Source organism: Raphanus sativus, chromosome 3, assembly GCF_000801105.2.
Source record: "Raphanus sativus cultivar WK10039 chromosome 3, ASM80110v3, whole genome shotgun sequence".
NCBI lineage: Eukaryota > Viridiplantae > Streptophyta > Magnoliopsida > Brassicales > Brassicaceae > Raphanus > Raphanus sativus.
In genome coordinates this window covers 19482623-19498492 of record NC_079513.1, presented here as the reverse complement: position 1 = coordinate 19498492, position 15870 = coordinate 19482623, and the positions used below count along the sequence as shown (strand labels likewise).

The following is a 15870-nucleotide window of genomic DNA, read 5'->3' as shown; positions in this document are numbered from 1 at the left end:
TAATGGAGGATACAAAAAAATTGTTGTGGTTGCGTAGAAACTAAAGCTTCTGATAATTTGATTGAAAGAAAAAAATGATGAATAAAAGTTCAATTGAAAAAATGAATAAATATAAATATAAAATTTGTGTTTAATCTGTTCCTCATCCATATTGGAGAAAGTTTTTTTCATAATTTTTAATCAAAAAGGAATAATGTGGGCTAATTTGATGGAAAATTCAATATGAATGACATCAAATTTGAGGAGTAAAAATTCCAAAATAAAAATTTCACCGTAATTTTTTTCTAAAATGTGGTTACAAGTTTAAGTTTATTTTTATCATCTATTGGATTATTTAATAACTAAAAATTAATTCAAACTAGCAAAAAAAAATTGTTTTTGCACCTTTATAGTTTATTTTCAGGTTATTTTAGATAGGTGGCCTCTCTATCGCCAGAACCGTGCTTCATGTGGAACGAAAAAGCTTTAGCCACAGGCCCCCAACATATATATATATATATATATATATATATATTATTTTGAGGGTCCTCATTTTCTGAGAAATTTCTGTATCATAATGATATTATTATACATGCACATATTTATTGTTTTCAATATAGGTTCAACAATTTTAGCGTATTTCAGTTTTTATTTATTTATCAGATAAGATGGTAAAAAATTTTTTGTTGTTGTTAGGTTTCCAAATAAAAAATATGTATCTCTGTAAATCTAACCCGAATTAAAATTAAACCCCGAATCAAAATGAAAACAAAAAAAACTCGGTTAGTTTTATATTATATGTAGGCTTTAATTGGTGACCATCATTTAGGAAAAATATAGTGGTGAATTTTTCATTCCTCGAGTTTTATACCATTCATGTTGATTTTTTTGTCAAATTATAGATTCATGGGATCCACTCTATTCCTCTCATTTCTTTATGGCTGAAAAAAATTATGAAGAAAAAATTCCTTCTCAAATTTCTATGAGGAATGAAATGAACACAATATTAATACATTTCTGCTTTTTCATTTCCTCGGCTGAATATCTGTTCAATTTTCCATTCATTTTTCCATTCAGTTCAACAGTTACCAATTGAAGCCATATAGTATTCTTTAGAAAGGAGGAAAAAAATCAATCCATTAATTCTTGTTAGCTTGGCAGTTGGCACCTTATCTATATAATTTTTTGTGATTATACTGATTTAGTCCAGAAGGAAATATTATTCTTTATTTAGATATAGCAAGTAGAAGGGACAAACAATCTAGGGATCGATGACCTTCTACGCCACATAGAAAACCTGGAAATAGTACAAGAGTGTAACATTTTGTCACATACACCGAGAATTATTGAAAACGGGGAGAACAATAACACAGATATACGTAGATAATGGATGTGCTTTTTAGGAAGCTTCAACTGCATTAGCTAAACCCTTGGTGCAGAAATTAGAACATGCGTTGGTGCATCGTGCAACTGCTCCATTCACAATTTCATTTGCATCTAATTCATTGAAACAATATTAGAATTAATGGATCATTCTCCTTTTCCAACAATATAATACTTGTAATAATGATGAGGTTTTGCTTTACCGGATTTCTGGAGTTTGGTTAAGGCACCGCAAGCAGATGATGCACACCCCAACTTGCAGTATTCATTGACAGTATGACCTTGAGTAAAAAAAAATCCATGCATCTTGCATCAAAATCTTGATCCAACTTGTAAAAGATATAACTTAATAAAACCACCACGAAAAAGAATAGTAAAATTACCAGAGTTTTCGAGAATTGCATATGGATATCCCGGAGGACAAGTCTCAGAATCGATGCATCCAGTGTGTGATATACAAAGTGGCGTAATGGGCCAAGACATAGTGCATAAATAATACGCCCATCTGGCAGCGCTGCTTGGGCAACAACTCGTTGCTTCGACCTGATTATGCGCCATGACAAGACTCATTATGAGCACACTTAAAATCACAGTTTTGCCTTCCATCTCTAGACTGATTACTTATTTGGTACGTTGAGAGAGTATAAACTTTTGTATTGATGAAATGGTTGATGAAACAAGACTCGTTAAAATACTAGTTGTTCTACCGTTAACAACCACAAACATCTTTTCACACGTTCATCACATGCATGCTCTACTGACAGAAATGAATACGAGTAATTGAACAGAACAGCTAAGGCAGTGGTCCAAGCAACATGTGTTTTGGTTTCTTGCTTCTAACTCGTAATTGTTCCACAATCTGCTATATATTATTTGAGATGCTATAAGTTTATTTTTGGGATGGTTAACATTACGATTATGTTACACGTGACTGTTTGGTCAGGGAGCAGAACGAAGTTGATGAAATTTACAAGGTGTAACTGAGGCATGAATATCAAAGAATAAGAGATTGAAATAATTTAAACCAAGTTGGCAAATACGTATCCAAAGTAGGGAGGTCTACGGCTTATGGATCAGCAATGGACAAGAGACGAACTCTTACATTTTGCTCAAAAATAATAATTTGTATGCCTAACTGTAATATTTGGTTTGTGAAATATGAAAAGATTTTAAAAAATTGATTTAACTATCTATATCATTAAAGTGCATTTACTTTTCCAGATATGCATCCAGAGAAAAATCTAAAGCGGGGTTAAGTTAGAGTAGTCAAAATACAGATGTCCTATTTGAAATTGATTTCTGATATCGTATGAGTGGACCAAATCACGAAAAAATGTCATATGGTGATTATAAGACCAACAAACAAAACTTTCAAGTTTATGAAAAAGTTAATATACGGGAACGAACATAGACCATATGAGGGGATATGGAAAACCCATCAACCGTAGCCTGTAAGTAGTTTGGATATTACAAGTGGTACTAGAGCCAGCAAAAACGAATATTCATCCTGCTAGTCGTCTTCATTTATCGTTAATAAAAAGACTTAGAACTTGTTTACGTAATTAGTTTTCTTCTTCTTGAGACAAGATAGCTGTAAGTTAATCTATGGAACCATAGGCCATGGACCAAAGGAGACCACGATCTTCAGAAAGGGAAGATCTTAGGTGAATCAGAATGTCATTATTATTTTGTTGTTTTCTAAAGAAGTGCTTCCCTACACGTTTTTATTGTTGTTTTATCAAACTTATAACTAAAAATTGATGAATGGCACCATACACGTCTCTCTCAGTATTATCTTGTTTCTCATGAGGCCCAGACGCAAAATTTATGTCATATCTGTAAGGATTCACGTCCTAAATTTTCTAAATGGTACAACAAGAGAATGTATGCACTATGAGCAACCAATTTGAATGAGAATTTAGTCACTTCATGTAAGAAATATTGTATATTGTACCTATAAACTCCGAGCAAAACAACAGATGTCTAACGAGTTAGTTGAAGTATCAACTACATATATATCCTGATATCCAATGAATCAAAGAACGAGAATGAAGAAACTACAACCTGAATCTACTGGGTTTTGATGGATGCATTTCTTAGATGGCTTCACATTTCAACTGCCTAAGATCTACCTACAGTGTGATGTTAACAGGAATCATCTTCAACGGCCCTTCCGGTGCTTCCACCGCCGTAAGTATCTGTCTGGTAATGAGTGGCACCTTCTAGATTCTTAATCATACTGGTGGGTTTGGAGAAGAGAGCACGTCGCAAGAGAGAAAAACATGATGATGGTAAGTGTTTAAGGACGCAAGTCTCTGCTTCTGAGACTCATAACTTATCATGTTCTATAAATAGATATTCCAAAAGAAAAAAAAAATCATATTTCAAATTCAGAAGATTGATTACTTCTTCATCAGTTCATTCATGTTCTTAAGACTTGGGAAGAAACTAGTTTGCATAATCCCAAAAGTCCTATGCTTAGTCGACACTTACAGATCGACTGAAGGAATCTGTTCATGGGAATAGTCAACACCATTCAAACAAGGTGGCTTTGCAGCTCCATAATAGAAGAAGGCCATGATCTTTGAGAGCTCATCTGCTGTCCTAATGCCTGAAAATATATTCAAAAACATTGTTCTTAAGTACAACAAAAGGAGGTTTAATAGAGACGGTTTCAGGTTTTGGTAGAAACTATAGTGAATATAAACACAAGTTAATAAAACGTTCTCTTTGTTTTATTAATCTTCCTTTGCTTTCTTACACTTTTCTTTCTTAAGATCTTCTCACACTTTTGATCTCTATATATAGGTAATAGAAACTACTTGACTTATCCTATTACAATTGAATCTAGGAATCTTTATCTTTATCCTAAACCTATTAGTTATTCATCTTTACTTTAGAATAACTTGTTTCCTAAGTTATCTCTTGAAGCTTATCCAACATTCTCCCTCTTAAGCTTCAAATCATCTTCTAGGAAATCTTGAACTTGAATCATCTCTCGCATTTCTTTAAACTTGTTCTTTGCTAGAGCTTTTGTTAAAATGTCTGCCTTTTGTCTTGATCCGGGTATGTGTTCAACGTCAATGAGATTGCGTTCAACACACTCTCTAATGAAGTGAAACCTCTTGTGGATGTGTTTGCTTCTTCGGTGAAGAACCGGATTCTTAGCCAGTGATATAGCCGATTTGTTGTCGACCAAGATCATTGTCTTCTCCATCTCTTTTCCTGTTACTTCACTTAACAAGTCTTGTAGCCAGATAGCTTGTTTAGCCGCTTCCGTTGCAGCCATGAATTCGGCTTCGCAGGATGACAAAGCTACCGTGTCTTGTTTCTGAGAGCACCATGTTATTGGTGTTTCTCCTAAGCAAAATAAGTAACCTGTAGTACTCCTACCATCATCCGGATCCGTGTTGTGACTGCTGTCACTAAAGCCTACAAGCTTATGTGTTCTTCCTCGCTTGAACTCAAGACCGTGCCCGAGAGTTCCTTGTAGATAACGCAATACTTGCTTCAAGGCGTTTCCGTGTGACTCTCTTGGTGACTGCATGTACCTGCTTAGAATCCCAACTGAGAATGTCATGTCAGGTCTAGTATGCATCAGATACCTTAAACATCCAATCCTTCTTCGATATTGAGTAGCGTCAACTTCCGGTTCTTCCATTGCCTTGGATAGTTATAAGCCAAACTCCATTGGAATACTGTTTGGATTACAGTCGGCCAAACCTGCTTCCTCTAGTATACGCCTTGCGTATGCTTCTTGTTTAATGATGATTCCAGTTGAACTTTGCTTTACTTCAATACCTAGATAATAGGTTAATAACCCGAGATCAGACATCTCAAACTGTTTTGACATTGACGCTTTGAACTCCTTGATTATCTTGGTAGAGTTTCCTGTAACAAAAAGGTCATCAACATAGATGGCGATGATGAGTAGCTCGTCTCTTTCTTCTCTTCTGTATACCGAACTCTCCTTTGCACACCTTTTAAACCTTAGCTTCTTAAGTATCTGATCGAGCTTAGTATTCCAAGCGCGAGGAGCTTGCCTTAGTCCATATAATGCCTTTGAGAGTTTGAAAACTTTCTCTTCTTCTCCCTCTTTTTCAAATCCCTCAGGCTGACTAACATAGACCTCTTCGTTTAGCTCTCCGTGCAAGAATGCCGTTTTGACGTCCAAGTGGTGAATCTCCCAGTTGTTTGCAGATGCTAAACTGACTAGAAGTCGGATTGTCTCTAAGCGAGCCACTGGAGCGAACACTTCTTCAAAGTCTATTCCGTGTTCTTGCACATATCCTTTCGCTACTAGCCTCTGCTTCTGTGACTCATATGGTAAGTGTTTAAGGACGTGAAGTCTCTGCTTCTGTGACTCATATAACTTACCACGTTCTATAAACAGATATTCCAAAAGCGCAAAAAAAAAATCATATTTCAAATTCAAAAAGATTGATTACTTCTTCATCAGTTCATAAATGTTCTTAAAACTTGGGAAGAAACTAGTTTACATAATCACAAAAGGCCTACGCTAAATCGACACTTACAGATCGACTGAAGGAATCTGTTCTTGGGAATAGTCAACACCATTCAAACAAGGTGGCTTTGCAGCTCCATAATAGAAGAAGGCCATGATCTTTGAGAGCTCATCTGCTGTCCTAATGCCTGAAAATATATTCAAAAACATTGTTCTTAAGTACAACAAAAGGAGGTTTAATAGAGACGGTTTCAGGTTTTGGTAGAAACTACCTTTCTCACGGTATAATATCTTTCCAGCTTTAGTGAAGATGATCTCTGGGAACACAGTAACTTGCAGAGCAGAGACCAGATCTGTCTCAACCACAGCATCAACAGCAACACACTGAAAGTAATAATGACCCAGGACATGAGGATTAAAGCACATATCAAAACATACAGCAAGATCCAAGAATGGTTTTACACATTAGTAAAGAGATGTTTGTGCAAACTTACTCTTGGTGAAGGAAGTCCACAGTTCCATATGACCTGAATAGCCTTATCTAGCTCTTCCCTGAATTTTTCATTTTCCTTTGGCCTGAAATTAGCCAATACTCTTGTCAAAGTTCAACACCATATACAGTATTGGTCAGGATTGAAAGAAGAGAGACATATTTGTTTTCAAATACAGTAATGGCTGAAACTTGTAATCACTAAAACCTTTTGTAGCGGTTGTGAACAAGAACCATGAGAGGACTGATATCTTTGAACACCGCCTCCTCCCATTCCGCAGTAGTGAGATCTTTAATCGGTCGTATGTAATTATCATCTTGCCAAACAATCTCCTTCTCCCTATCATCATCTTCATCATCATCATCATCATCATCCTTTTTTTCATTCTTAATAGTTATCTTATTAAAAAACTGGTTGAAGCTAAACCCCCAGCCATCAGCATCTTCAGGCCAATCAGGATCCTCCTCGTTGACAACAAGAGGGTAATCAGCAAGAAGCTTCTGCATCTTCCTCCTCTTCTCCACCATGTCAATCTCCTCCTCCTCTTCGACGTCAGGGTGGCTATCAATCACCTCTCGTATCTTCTTCCTCCATTCCCGTCTCTCCTCTGGATCATCCAGAGTTGATGATCTTTTCTCGGAGGAGGTATCTTTCTTCACCTCATCCTCCTCATCATCATCGTCACTGTCGCTTTCTTCTTTCTTTCTCCATGACTTCTTCCCAAGTTTATCAACCAACCCAAAAGCTCTCACATTTCTTCTACACCTCATAGCATTAACCTTATAAACATATGCCAAAGCGAAAAAAAGGTTTCAAATTGGAACTTAAGTAAGTACAATTAGAGGAGAGGATAAACTAACCGAGGAGGCAGAACAGTCATATCTGGGAGAAGTGAGCTCAAAACCGTTTCTTTTGCAAAGGGCAGAAGCGGGAACGCCGGAAACTAGCGGGTAAGGGACGATGAATCCAATCTCTAAAACAGGGCATGTGAATCGTGTTGTGTATGGGAGAATCATTTCCTCTGGCAGCCAAAAATAGAATCAAGGCTCGCGAGAGGAATCGAGGTTTCGAAATGTAATCGAATCAGTTCAACGAATCTGGATTTGAGATGGGTGACAATCCGAAGCGTGAATTGAGAAAACTGAATTTGATTGTGCTTTCTTCTTCTTCTTCTTCTTCTTCTTTGTCTTCCCAACCTTAAAACTCTGTAAAACCCTAATAGAAACATTATCAGGTTTTTGGGGATAACAGAAAAAAAAAAATCAACTGAAATGACACGTCACGCACTAATAATTATTTTTGTTTACATTTTCTCATTTTTTCGGGGTTTCTGATAATCGAAAGAAATGATCGGAGACTTGAACAAAATTGGAGATTAATCAATACTACCCTCTTTCCATAAAATAAAAATTTATTGATTTTCACGTTTATTAAAAATATAATAAATATTTACTATTTATTTTTCTATACACTTTCCAATAATTATTCACCAATTAAATTTAATCAATTAGAATATTAACAATTAATATTTTACAAAAATATACAAAAATATTTTAAAAATATAAAAACCCTATTTTTGTAGGACATGAATAAAATCTGGAAATTTTTATTTTTGGGAAGAAGGGAGTAATTAACAAGATACTATTTTGAATAACTTTTTCAATTTTCTAAAAAATATATTATCAAATGATTTACATGGAGGATACCCAAAAAAAAGTTAATCTGGTTTAGTGGAAACTAAAACTTCAATTGGTGACAGTTCGATTGAAAAGAAAAAATGAAGAAAGTTCAGTCTCCTTCTCATGACTAATTTAATCTCAATCTTAATTAGGACAACGAACTGATGGACATAAAACGCTACAGAGAGTGACCGAAACGATAAAATGTGTGGAACATAACAATGAAGTTAAAGTTGAATTGTTCAAACGTGGAGAAAACGGTGTCATCCCCACTGTGTGGAACCCGCAGCGTGGACGTTGACTTATCAACGCTTCATAGTCAAGTCAATACACAGAGTCGTGTTATATAAATTATTGCGACTAGCTTTTTTCTTTTTGGGTGCCCACATATTATTGCGACCGGCTACATTCACATTTTCTTACTGAGAATGATTTGCACATACTATTTGCACATTTTTTTGTTAATTTACAAAAAACTTCTTTTTTTAAAAGAGCTTTAATTTACAAAAACTTAATGATACACTTTAATCTCGTTAAAGATTTATGTGTTGGAACTTGGTTTTGGTTCTGGACCCCAGTCTGATGTCGAGACAGATGATACTCAAATTTTTAATAACAAACTAAACTAAGAGAACATATCAACAACCATGTTATTTTTCATATCAATCTCGGAGTGAGACCCTTTAAACACGGCGAATATGCACTTTTATATAAAAATCTAACCCTAAATTATATTTAAGATGTCGGGTTGTTCGTAGCCTAGTGGCTGCTGAGCTCTGCCTTCGGGCCCTGACGTCGGGGGTTCGACCTCTACTTACCTCAGTTTGAGGATTAAAAGGTCTAAAAGTGACCAGTTGACAAAAAAAAAAAAAAAAAAAATTATATTTAAGATAGTTGAAATCTAAAATCATATGTCTAACGATAAAACAAAATACTAACTTGGGATAAACAGAAATTTAAATATTATTTAGTTTATTTAGGAAAAAAAAACAAAACCGTAGCACACGTTATAAGACTTTTGTATTTTAGTGGCACTTGCTGACCATAAATATCCAGAGTAGACTCCGACAACACCCACAAGAAGAAACTTTCTCTCCCTAACTAAAATGATTAAAATGGCAAACGCCGGTCTCTTTCTCCGGCCTTTCATCCTCGCCGTTCTCTCCCTCCTCCTCCTCTCTTCTTCCGTCTCCTCCTCCACCGAGTGGCTCGACATCGATGCCTCAGATCTCAAAGCTCTTCAAGTCATCGAAACAGAGCTCGGAGTCAACAGTCAACGCTCTTTGTCCACTGGTGTTAACCCCTGCGGTCACGGAGGAGTTTTCTGCGAGAGAAGACTCTCCTCCTCCGCCACCGGAGAATACGTCCTCCGTGTCACAAGACTCGTCTACCGATCCAGGACCTTGACGGGGACCATCTCGCCGGTGATCGGAAAGTTGTCGGAGCTCAAAGAACTCATTTTGTCTAATAACAAGTTGGTCAACGGTCTTCCCGTTGATGTCTTGAGCTGCAAGAAACTCGAAGTACTTGATGTAAGAAACAACAGGTTTTCCGGCCAGATTCCGGGGAACTTCTCTCGTCTGGTCCGTCTTCGAATCCTCGATCTTTCCTCGAACAAGTTCTCAGGGAACTTGAACTTCTTGAAGAACTTACGCAACTTGGAGAGTCTCACCGTTGCAAACAATCTCTTCTCAGGCAAGATCCCAGAAGCGGTTGACTCCTTCCACAATCTCCGGTTCTTTGACTTTTCTGAAAACCGGTTTTTAGAAAGTCCGGTTCCGGTTATGAGCAAAACCAAGCTTCAGACAGTTTCACACCAAACCAGACACATTCTTGCTGAGACTCAATCTACAAACTCCACCAAGAAAGCCAACAACACCACCACCACATCAAAAGCAACTTCAGACCATGATAAAAAGAAGATGAAGAAGAAGAAGAACAAGAAGAAGAAAGTATTGGCATGGATCTTAGGGTTCGTCGTTGGAGGCATAGGAGGAACACTCTCTGGTTTCGTCTTCTCTGTTATATTCAGACTGGTTCTTCGAGTAATAAGAGGACCAGAGAAGCCATCAGGTCCTACCCTATTCAGTCCAATGATCAAGAAAGCTGAAGATTTAGCTTTCTTGGAGAACGAAGAAGCGTTAGCTTCTCTAGAGATCATTGGAAAAGGAGGCTGCGGAGAAGTTTTCAAAGCTGAACTACCTAACAGCAACGGGAAGATCATCGCTGTGAAGAAAGTGACACAACCATCTAAAGAAGCCAATGAACTTGTAGATGAAGAGTCCAGGTTTCTGAACAGGTTCATGAGGCAAATCAAATCAGAGATCAACACAGTGGGTCACATCAGGCACAGGAATCTTCTCCCGTTGTTAGCACACGTTCCGAGACCCGAGTGCCACTATCTAGTCTACGAGTACATGAAGAACGGGAGTTTGCAAGATATACTGACCGATGTGGCTGCTGGAAACAAAGAGTTAATGTGGCCAGCAAGGCACAAGATTGCTGTAGGTATAGCTGCAGGGCTTGAGTACCTTCACACGGATCATAAACCAGCAATCATTCACAGAGACTTGAAGCCAGCGAATATTCTTCTAGATGACGACATGGAGGCTAGAATTTCGGATTTCGGGCTGGCGAAGGTGATGCCTGATGCAGTCACCCACATTACAGCCTCGAAACTTGCAGGCACTGTGGGGTACATAGCATCAGAGTATCATCAGACTCTCAAGTTCACGGATAAATGTGATATCTATAGTTTTGGAGTGATTCTGGGGGTTCTTGTGATTGGGAAGCTTCCTTCGGATGAGTTTTTCCAGACTACTGAAGAGATGAGTCTGATAAAGTGGATGAGGAACAAGGTAACATCGGAGAATCCAAGCCTTGCTATTGATCCGAAGCTGATGGAGCAAGGATTCGATGAACAGATGCTTTTGGTTCTGAAAATCGCTTGTTACTGCACTTTGGATGATCCGAAACAGAGGCCGAACAGCAAAGATGTCAGGACTATGTTGTCCCAGATCAAGAGCTAGTCTCTCTCTCTCTCTCTATGATGTATTGTTTGCTTCTAAATGTGTATTCTATATTCCCTGTTTGAGAAATAACTAGGAACACAATAGTGTTTACTTGGCAGAAGCTTGTGATCAAGATGTATGATTTAAATGGTTTTAATTATGTTTTCTTAAGTCATCAAACAGATACAATAAGCTTAGCCTTTTCTATAAACAACCATGTCTTACGTATTAATAATGCCTTCTCTATAAGCAGCCGTTGAGAATCTCCCTCAGATAATCTAGCTGTTCATGACTTCCTTCATGTTCTTCCCACTAAAAAATAATAAAAAACAAAGTCAACACATGTTGAGATGTTACTATCTGACATGGACAAACATTATCAAAGGAGTTTTTCTCTGTCAAAGCAAAAACATGTCAACAGAAAACTGGAGAACAATGTCTACATGATTCTCATTATCCTAGTAACACTATTTTAATATTTGGGGGTTTTCAATGTTTCAAACTAACCTCTTGAAGAGACAAGGATACCACCTTCCATCCAGCAGCAGTAACATATCGCCGCTTCAGCACTGTATGCCCTAATGGTAGTCCTGTATAGAGATTAGAGAATAGACACAAAGGTCGAAATGATCAAACAGTTTGAGTTGGCTCCATTAAACAACAAGATAATCAAAGGAACAGAGTGATGGCTACATACCTGTGTTTCTTGAGAAATGAGTTGGCCCGTCGATTTCTAAAGCGACTTTCTTCTCGACCAGAGCAACATCCACAGTGTAGCCATCCACATCATGTTCTTTAGCCCAATCAAGCCCTGTACTTATCAGAAGGCGTCCAACTTCTTTCTGAAACGATGAGGTTATTTTCTGATTGAACCTTTTGGTTTTTCCTGCACGGGTAATTTTTTCTTCGAGCTCATGACATAGTGACAACTCAAGGTGGGGATACTCAAGCTTCAAGCACTGATTCACGAGATACACCTGAGAAGCAAACATGACATCTTCCCTATACTGTTCAGAAAGCCTCTGCTCTTCCAAAGTGGTTAAGATATTCCATATATTTGCAAAGAAAGGTCGCTCCAGTTGTCCAAGAACAGCATAAGACCATGCTATGTTTCCAAGCTGGTCCCTGTTGAAGCTGAGTGCTGGAGATCCTGAAGCACCATCGCTTCCATCAGCGTCTGCTACTTCGTCATAGTTTGATATTTCTTTCGTCAAACAGCACTTAAACTGGTCACTGCCTTTGAAAGCACTGTCCAAAGACTCAACCAAAGGACCAGCTGGCTCATAAAGCGAGGCGAATGACCACAACAGTTGAGCAATCTCTTGGCCTTTGAAGGTGACGATAATAGTAGCTGCTCTCTCTGACAACTCAGCAAAGAGTTCTGTAGCAGAATGCCGCATGGAAGCAAAAGCCCCTGCAATATTAGCAACGTTCTGAGAATTGAACTCCCCAACCTTAGATGTGGCAACTTCTGCGACTCTGTCCATCTCTGTCAAATAAAGCAGTTCACCTCCGATTTTGGACAACGCCCAAGCAATGTTCGAGACGCCTTGAGCTGAACATTCCGGCAGGCATGTCATCGCGAGAGCAACAAGCATTGACATCTCTCTCTGCCGAGCAAACGCAAGCCTACGAGTTCTCATCATCGAAACTTTCTCCATGTTCTTGGCAATCCGATGGAGTGCAGTAGCAATGTTTAAGGGGGACAACGGCGATGGGCTTAAACCTTTGGCAACAGCCATGATTGTCTCAGCTGTTACTTCCAGTACCTCTTCAGCGGTTTGTGCTTCTGTTATAGCTTTGTTCAGGTTGATCTCCTTCATACGATCAGAAGGTCCTGAAAACTGAGATAGCCTCTGAACTAACTGCTCCCTCGTCTTCTCTTTCTTTTCCTCAAACATTCCACCAGCTAATGAGCTAACTCTCCTCCGCAGTTCCCCCATCTTATCCTCCTCCACGGATTGATCTAAAAACTCCAAATCTTCTTCATCTGAATCGAAATCATCTTCAGGAACAGTTTTACTTTTAACCTTATCTTTATTTGCAACCACTTTCTTGCTCTTTTTCTTCTTCTTCTTCTTCTTGAGAGGCACCACCTCCGCCATTCTAGAAGACAACCCTCTAGCCTCAATGGACTGAAGTGCAATTTTCCTTGCCCTCACGCACCAATCCATACCTTCAGTGTCATCAAGCGCCTTCGACTTTGCTTGCTTCTTCCTCTTCTTTGGAGGTTGAACTTCCAACGGATCAATCTCCCCAAGAAACTCTGCCTCCCAATCATCATCATCATCATCATCTTCTTCTTCCTCTAGCTCTTCATCCGAGTTACCAATCATAGACGAGTTCTATAACAATACAATACAAGTTTTGTTATGCAACCTTATCCAAAACCTTTCAATACCATAATGACTCGTAAAATACAAAAAAAAAAAGCCTAAAAAAAAAATAATAATTTGACCTAATTATCTGACTAATTCATGTTCCTGTTGAAAATGACTATACCGAGTAACTAACTAACTAACTGACCAGGCGATTCAAGGAAGCCTTCTTCGCGACTGGAGATAGAAACCGAATCTTCTTATCTGAGAGAAGCAATATCCCTGACCAAAGAGCGAGTGAGTTAGCGTAAATATGGAACAACTAAGAGAAATGGGAAATGAGGTAGAAGCGACCTGCGGCGAACGAATTGGAGGAGGAGGAGACAGAGAGATGGAGATGGAGGCGAGTATGATTAACGATGCGGTGACGTAGCTCCGGCGGATTGAGGCAGAAGCACCGCCGTAGTGGAACTACAGACTCCATCTTCTTCTTCTTCTTCTTCAATCGGAGAAATGTTCTGTTCCCTTCTCTGTGGTTTTTAACAGTCTGGGTTTTAGTTTGGGTTGAACCCTCTCTTTCACTTGGTGGGTTTGCTTACCAACATGTTGATCATCGTAATGATCCCTGAAAATTAGGGGTGTTAGTCTTACGTTTTTGTTGATTCTAAAAATTGAAAAATTAGTTAAATTTGGAAAGAGTTGTAAATAATTTTTTATATTGTGAAAATCTATGAAAATAAAGTAATGTAATGATTTTAAGAATCTAAGAGAAACATGTAGTATTTTCAAAATTTGTTTTATGAGTTAAAATATCAAGAATTCAATTCATAATAACACTTGTTTTAATAGATTTGTAGAATTATTAAAATCTAAACTTTTTGAATAACAAATGATTTTTCTATAGAATTAGAAAATCAATAAACCAATAATGCATTATTTTAACGAGAATGTGAAAATTTATATGAGAAAATTCTTAAAAGAGAACAAAAAAAGCTAGGTTGTTGTCCTTTTGATATAAAACCATTTTGTCCATTTTTCTCTTTTTTATTCTTTGTATTTCTGAAAACTAATGAAATAAATAATTTTGTGAATCAAAAAATTATTAAAAATACAAACAATTATCAGAACACCCATATACACAAGCTGGTAAATTTGTTTTGTTCAAAAACTTGATAAATAAAAATTTTAAAATATGTTCTACTAAAAGTAGAATGCGTCTTCTACGAAAAATGGTATAGTAGAAAACAATTTCTAAAATAAACACGTTCATCTAATTTTTTTAGAACGTTCATTCTACTATTTACTAAATTTCTAAATAAGAATAATGTGCATTCTACTAATGTAAAGGTATCCACTTTCCTTCTGAATGCATCTTCTACTTTTATAAAGTATTCTAAATTTCGGGGATTGTGTTTTCTACAATGTACTCTTACTTCTACTCAAAGTAGAAAGTGTATTCAGAATTTTTATCATTCTTCTAAGCTTTTAAAAGGCGCATTCTACGGATAAAATACTTAATTTTTTCGAAAATTAATCAAATTTCAGTTAAGGAAATATTCTAAAAATCTCCTAAAAATATTCTAATTATGCACAAGCTGGAGAGCGAGAAGAAGGGTGAAGGAGGAGAGCAAACTATGCGTTGCAACCGCTTCTCTACACCAATATTTCTTTATCCTTAAGTCTTTAAATCAATCTGAGAGACTATTTTTGACACAGCTCGTAATTCAAAATTTGATTCAGTGAAATTTGAGATTTTTTTGCGGAAAATTTCAAGAGACAAACATATTTTTTGAGCAACAGAGACAAACACATAAAATAAGAGAAAATGATTTGTTTTTGGAAAAACAGTTTTTTCAGTCATCAACAGATGATGAATTTCCACGACAAAGGTAGATGATGACAACCTTAGTTTACGATAATATTCTTTTATTTTTTGTGTGACTGTATATAAAAGTGAAAGACAATTTTGAAATTTTAACATTAGACTTAAATATTGAGGTTACAACTATTAGTTAAATATTTTTTTGTTAAAAACAATCGAAGTGGCATATTAATAGAAACTAAATTAGAACAAACTTAATTTTTTTTTTTGATTTTGTAATTTGATTTGTCAAATAATTGAACAAATTTGACGTAATGAAGATATAAAAACTAATTAATTTTTCAAAAAATGAGTTAAATAGTTTAAATATATTTAATTTTTTTGTATATTTGTGTACCCGACCGTTGGGAGAATGAATTTTACTCTTGCATATATTGCAATTAATTTCCTTCTTTCACTGTGTAGAAAGCATCAACGTGTTTGAGAATCACATACGTTGGATTGAGACTACTTGCTAAGACTCAAAAGCTAGAGTTGCTTGTACTTGAAGATTGTACTCAGGTTTCAAGAAGAGGTGTTAATGGTGGTGCAACGTCTGTGTCTTTTAGACAAAGATTTTTTCATGGATGTATTGAAATTGCATTACTCACTTCATATCTTATTATCATATTACTACTGTAAAGTGTGAAAGTGCGAGTAACTAAACTTTATAATTTCCACAT

At 36.9% G+C, this 15870-nt stretch overlaps 4 protein-coding genes across 9 annotated transcripts; 1 reads left to right on the top strand and 3 right to left on the bottom strand.

The window, feature by feature from the left end:
* Window positions 1-1188: 1188 nt before the first annotated feature.
* Window positions 1189-2033, bottom strand: LOC130509166 (probable thionin-2.4). Its single transcript, XM_057004876.1, has 3 exons — window positions 1746-2033; window positions 1566-1643; window positions 1189-1476 (listed from the first exon to the last, which is right to left on the bottom strand). The coding sequence occupies exons 1-3, from the start codon at window positions 1966-1968 to the stop codon at window positions 1379-1381; spliced, it is 399 nt and encodes a 132-aa protein (XP_056860856.1). The 5' UTR covers window positions 1969-2033; the 3' UTR covers window positions 1189-1378.
* Window positions 2034-3294: 1261 nt separating this feature from the next.
* Window positions 3295-7548, bottom strand: LOC108847972 (thioredoxin-like fold domain-containing protein MRL7L, chloroplastic). 6 transcript variants are annotated; one of them, XR_008943318.1, is made up of 7 exons: window positions 7179-7548; window positions 6526-7097; window positions 6322-6403; window positions 6100-6211; window positions 5898-6015; window positions 3856-3973; window positions 3295-3601 (listed from the first exon to the last, which is right to left on the bottom strand). XR_008943318.1 is itself a non-coding variant. In XM_057004874.1 (6 exons), exons 1-6 carry the CDS (start codon window positions 7332-7334, stop codon window positions 3967-3969), a joined length of 1047 nt encoding a protein of 348 aa, XP_056860854.1. In that variant the 5' UTR covers window positions 7335-7548; the 3' UTR covers window positions 3727-3966. The 6 variants fall into 6 exon arrangements, 4 of the variants coding, with proteins under 4 accessions (XP_056860854.1, XP_056860852.1, XP_056860853.1 ...); XR_008943317.1 differs by lacking the exon at window positions 3295-3601 and adding an exon at window positions 3667-3707; XM_057004874.1 differs by lacking the exon at window positions 3295-3601 and having other exon boundaries at window positions 3727-3973.
* Window positions 7549-9060: 1512 nt separating this feature from the next.
* On the top strand, window positions 9061-11188 carry LOC108847301 (leucine-rich repeat receptor-like serine/threonine/tyrosine-protein kinase SOBIR1). The gene has a single exon (XM_018620508.2). The coding sequence runs from the start codon at window positions 9104-9106 to the stop codon at window positions 11024-11026; it is 1923 nt and encodes a 640-aa protein (XP_018476010.2). The 5' UTR covers window positions 9061-9103; the 3' UTR covers window positions 11027-11188.
* LOC108847300 (RAP domain-containing protein, chloroplastic) lies at window positions 11148-13865 on the bottom strand. The gene is made up of 5 exons (XM_018620507.2): window positions 13681-13865; window positions 13535-13608; window positions 11706-13353; window positions 11516-11598; window positions 11148-11320 (listed from the first exon to the last, which is right to left on the bottom strand). The coding sequence occupies exons 1-5, from the start codon at window positions 13808-13810 to the stop codon at window positions 11252-11254; spliced, it is 2004 nt and encodes a 667-aa protein (XP_018476009.2). The 5' UTR covers window positions 13811-13865; the 3' UTR covers window positions 11148-11251.
* Window positions 13866-15870: the final 2005 nt, after the last annotated feature.

Excerpts from the sequence above, each read along its gene's own strand:
- LOC108847301 (XM_018620508.2), top strand. The coding sequence starts at position 9,104 with ATGATTAAAATGGCAAACGCCGGTCTCTTTCTCCGGCCTTTCATCCTC.
- LOC130509166 (XM_057004876.1), bottom strand. The coding sequence starts at position 1,968 with ATGGAAGGCAAAACTGTGATTTTAAGTGTGCTCATAATGAGTCTTGTC. Across the intron at positions 1,644-1,745 it reads TGCAATTCTCGAAAACTCTG|GTCATACTGTCAATGAATAC; the intron begins GTAATTTTACTA and ends TTTTTACTCAAG. Across the intron at positions 1,477-1,565 it reads AACCAAACTCCAGAAATCCG|ATGCAAATGAAATTGTGAAT; the intron begins GTAAAGCAAAAC and ends TCAATGAATTAG.
- LOC108847972 (XM_057004872.1), bottom strand. The coding sequence starts at position 7,334 with ATGATTCTCCCATACACAACACGATTCACATGCCCTGTTTTAGAGATT. Across the intron at positions 6,404-6,525 it reads GTTCACAACCGCTACAAAAG|GCCAAAGGAAAATGAAAAAT; the intron begins GTTTTAGTGATT and ends GGCTAATTTCAG. Across the intron at positions 6,212-6,321 it reads GTGGACTTCCTTCACCAAGA|TGTGTTGCTGTTGATGCTGT; the intron begins GTAAGTTTGCAC and ends TATTACTTTCAG.
- LOC108847300 (XM_018620507.2), bottom strand. The coding sequence starts at position 13,810 with ATGGAGTCTGTAGTTCCACTACGGCGGTGCTTCTGCCTCAATCCGCCG. Across the intron at positions 13,609-13,680 it reads CTCCAATTCGTTCGCCGCAG|GGATATTGCTTCTCTCAGAT; the intron begins GTCGCTTCTACC and ends CTCTTTGGTCAG. Across the intron at positions 13,354-13,534 it reads AGGCTTCCTTGAATCGCCTG|AACTCGTCTATGATTGGTAA; the intron begins GTCAGTTAGTTA and ends GTATTGTTATAG.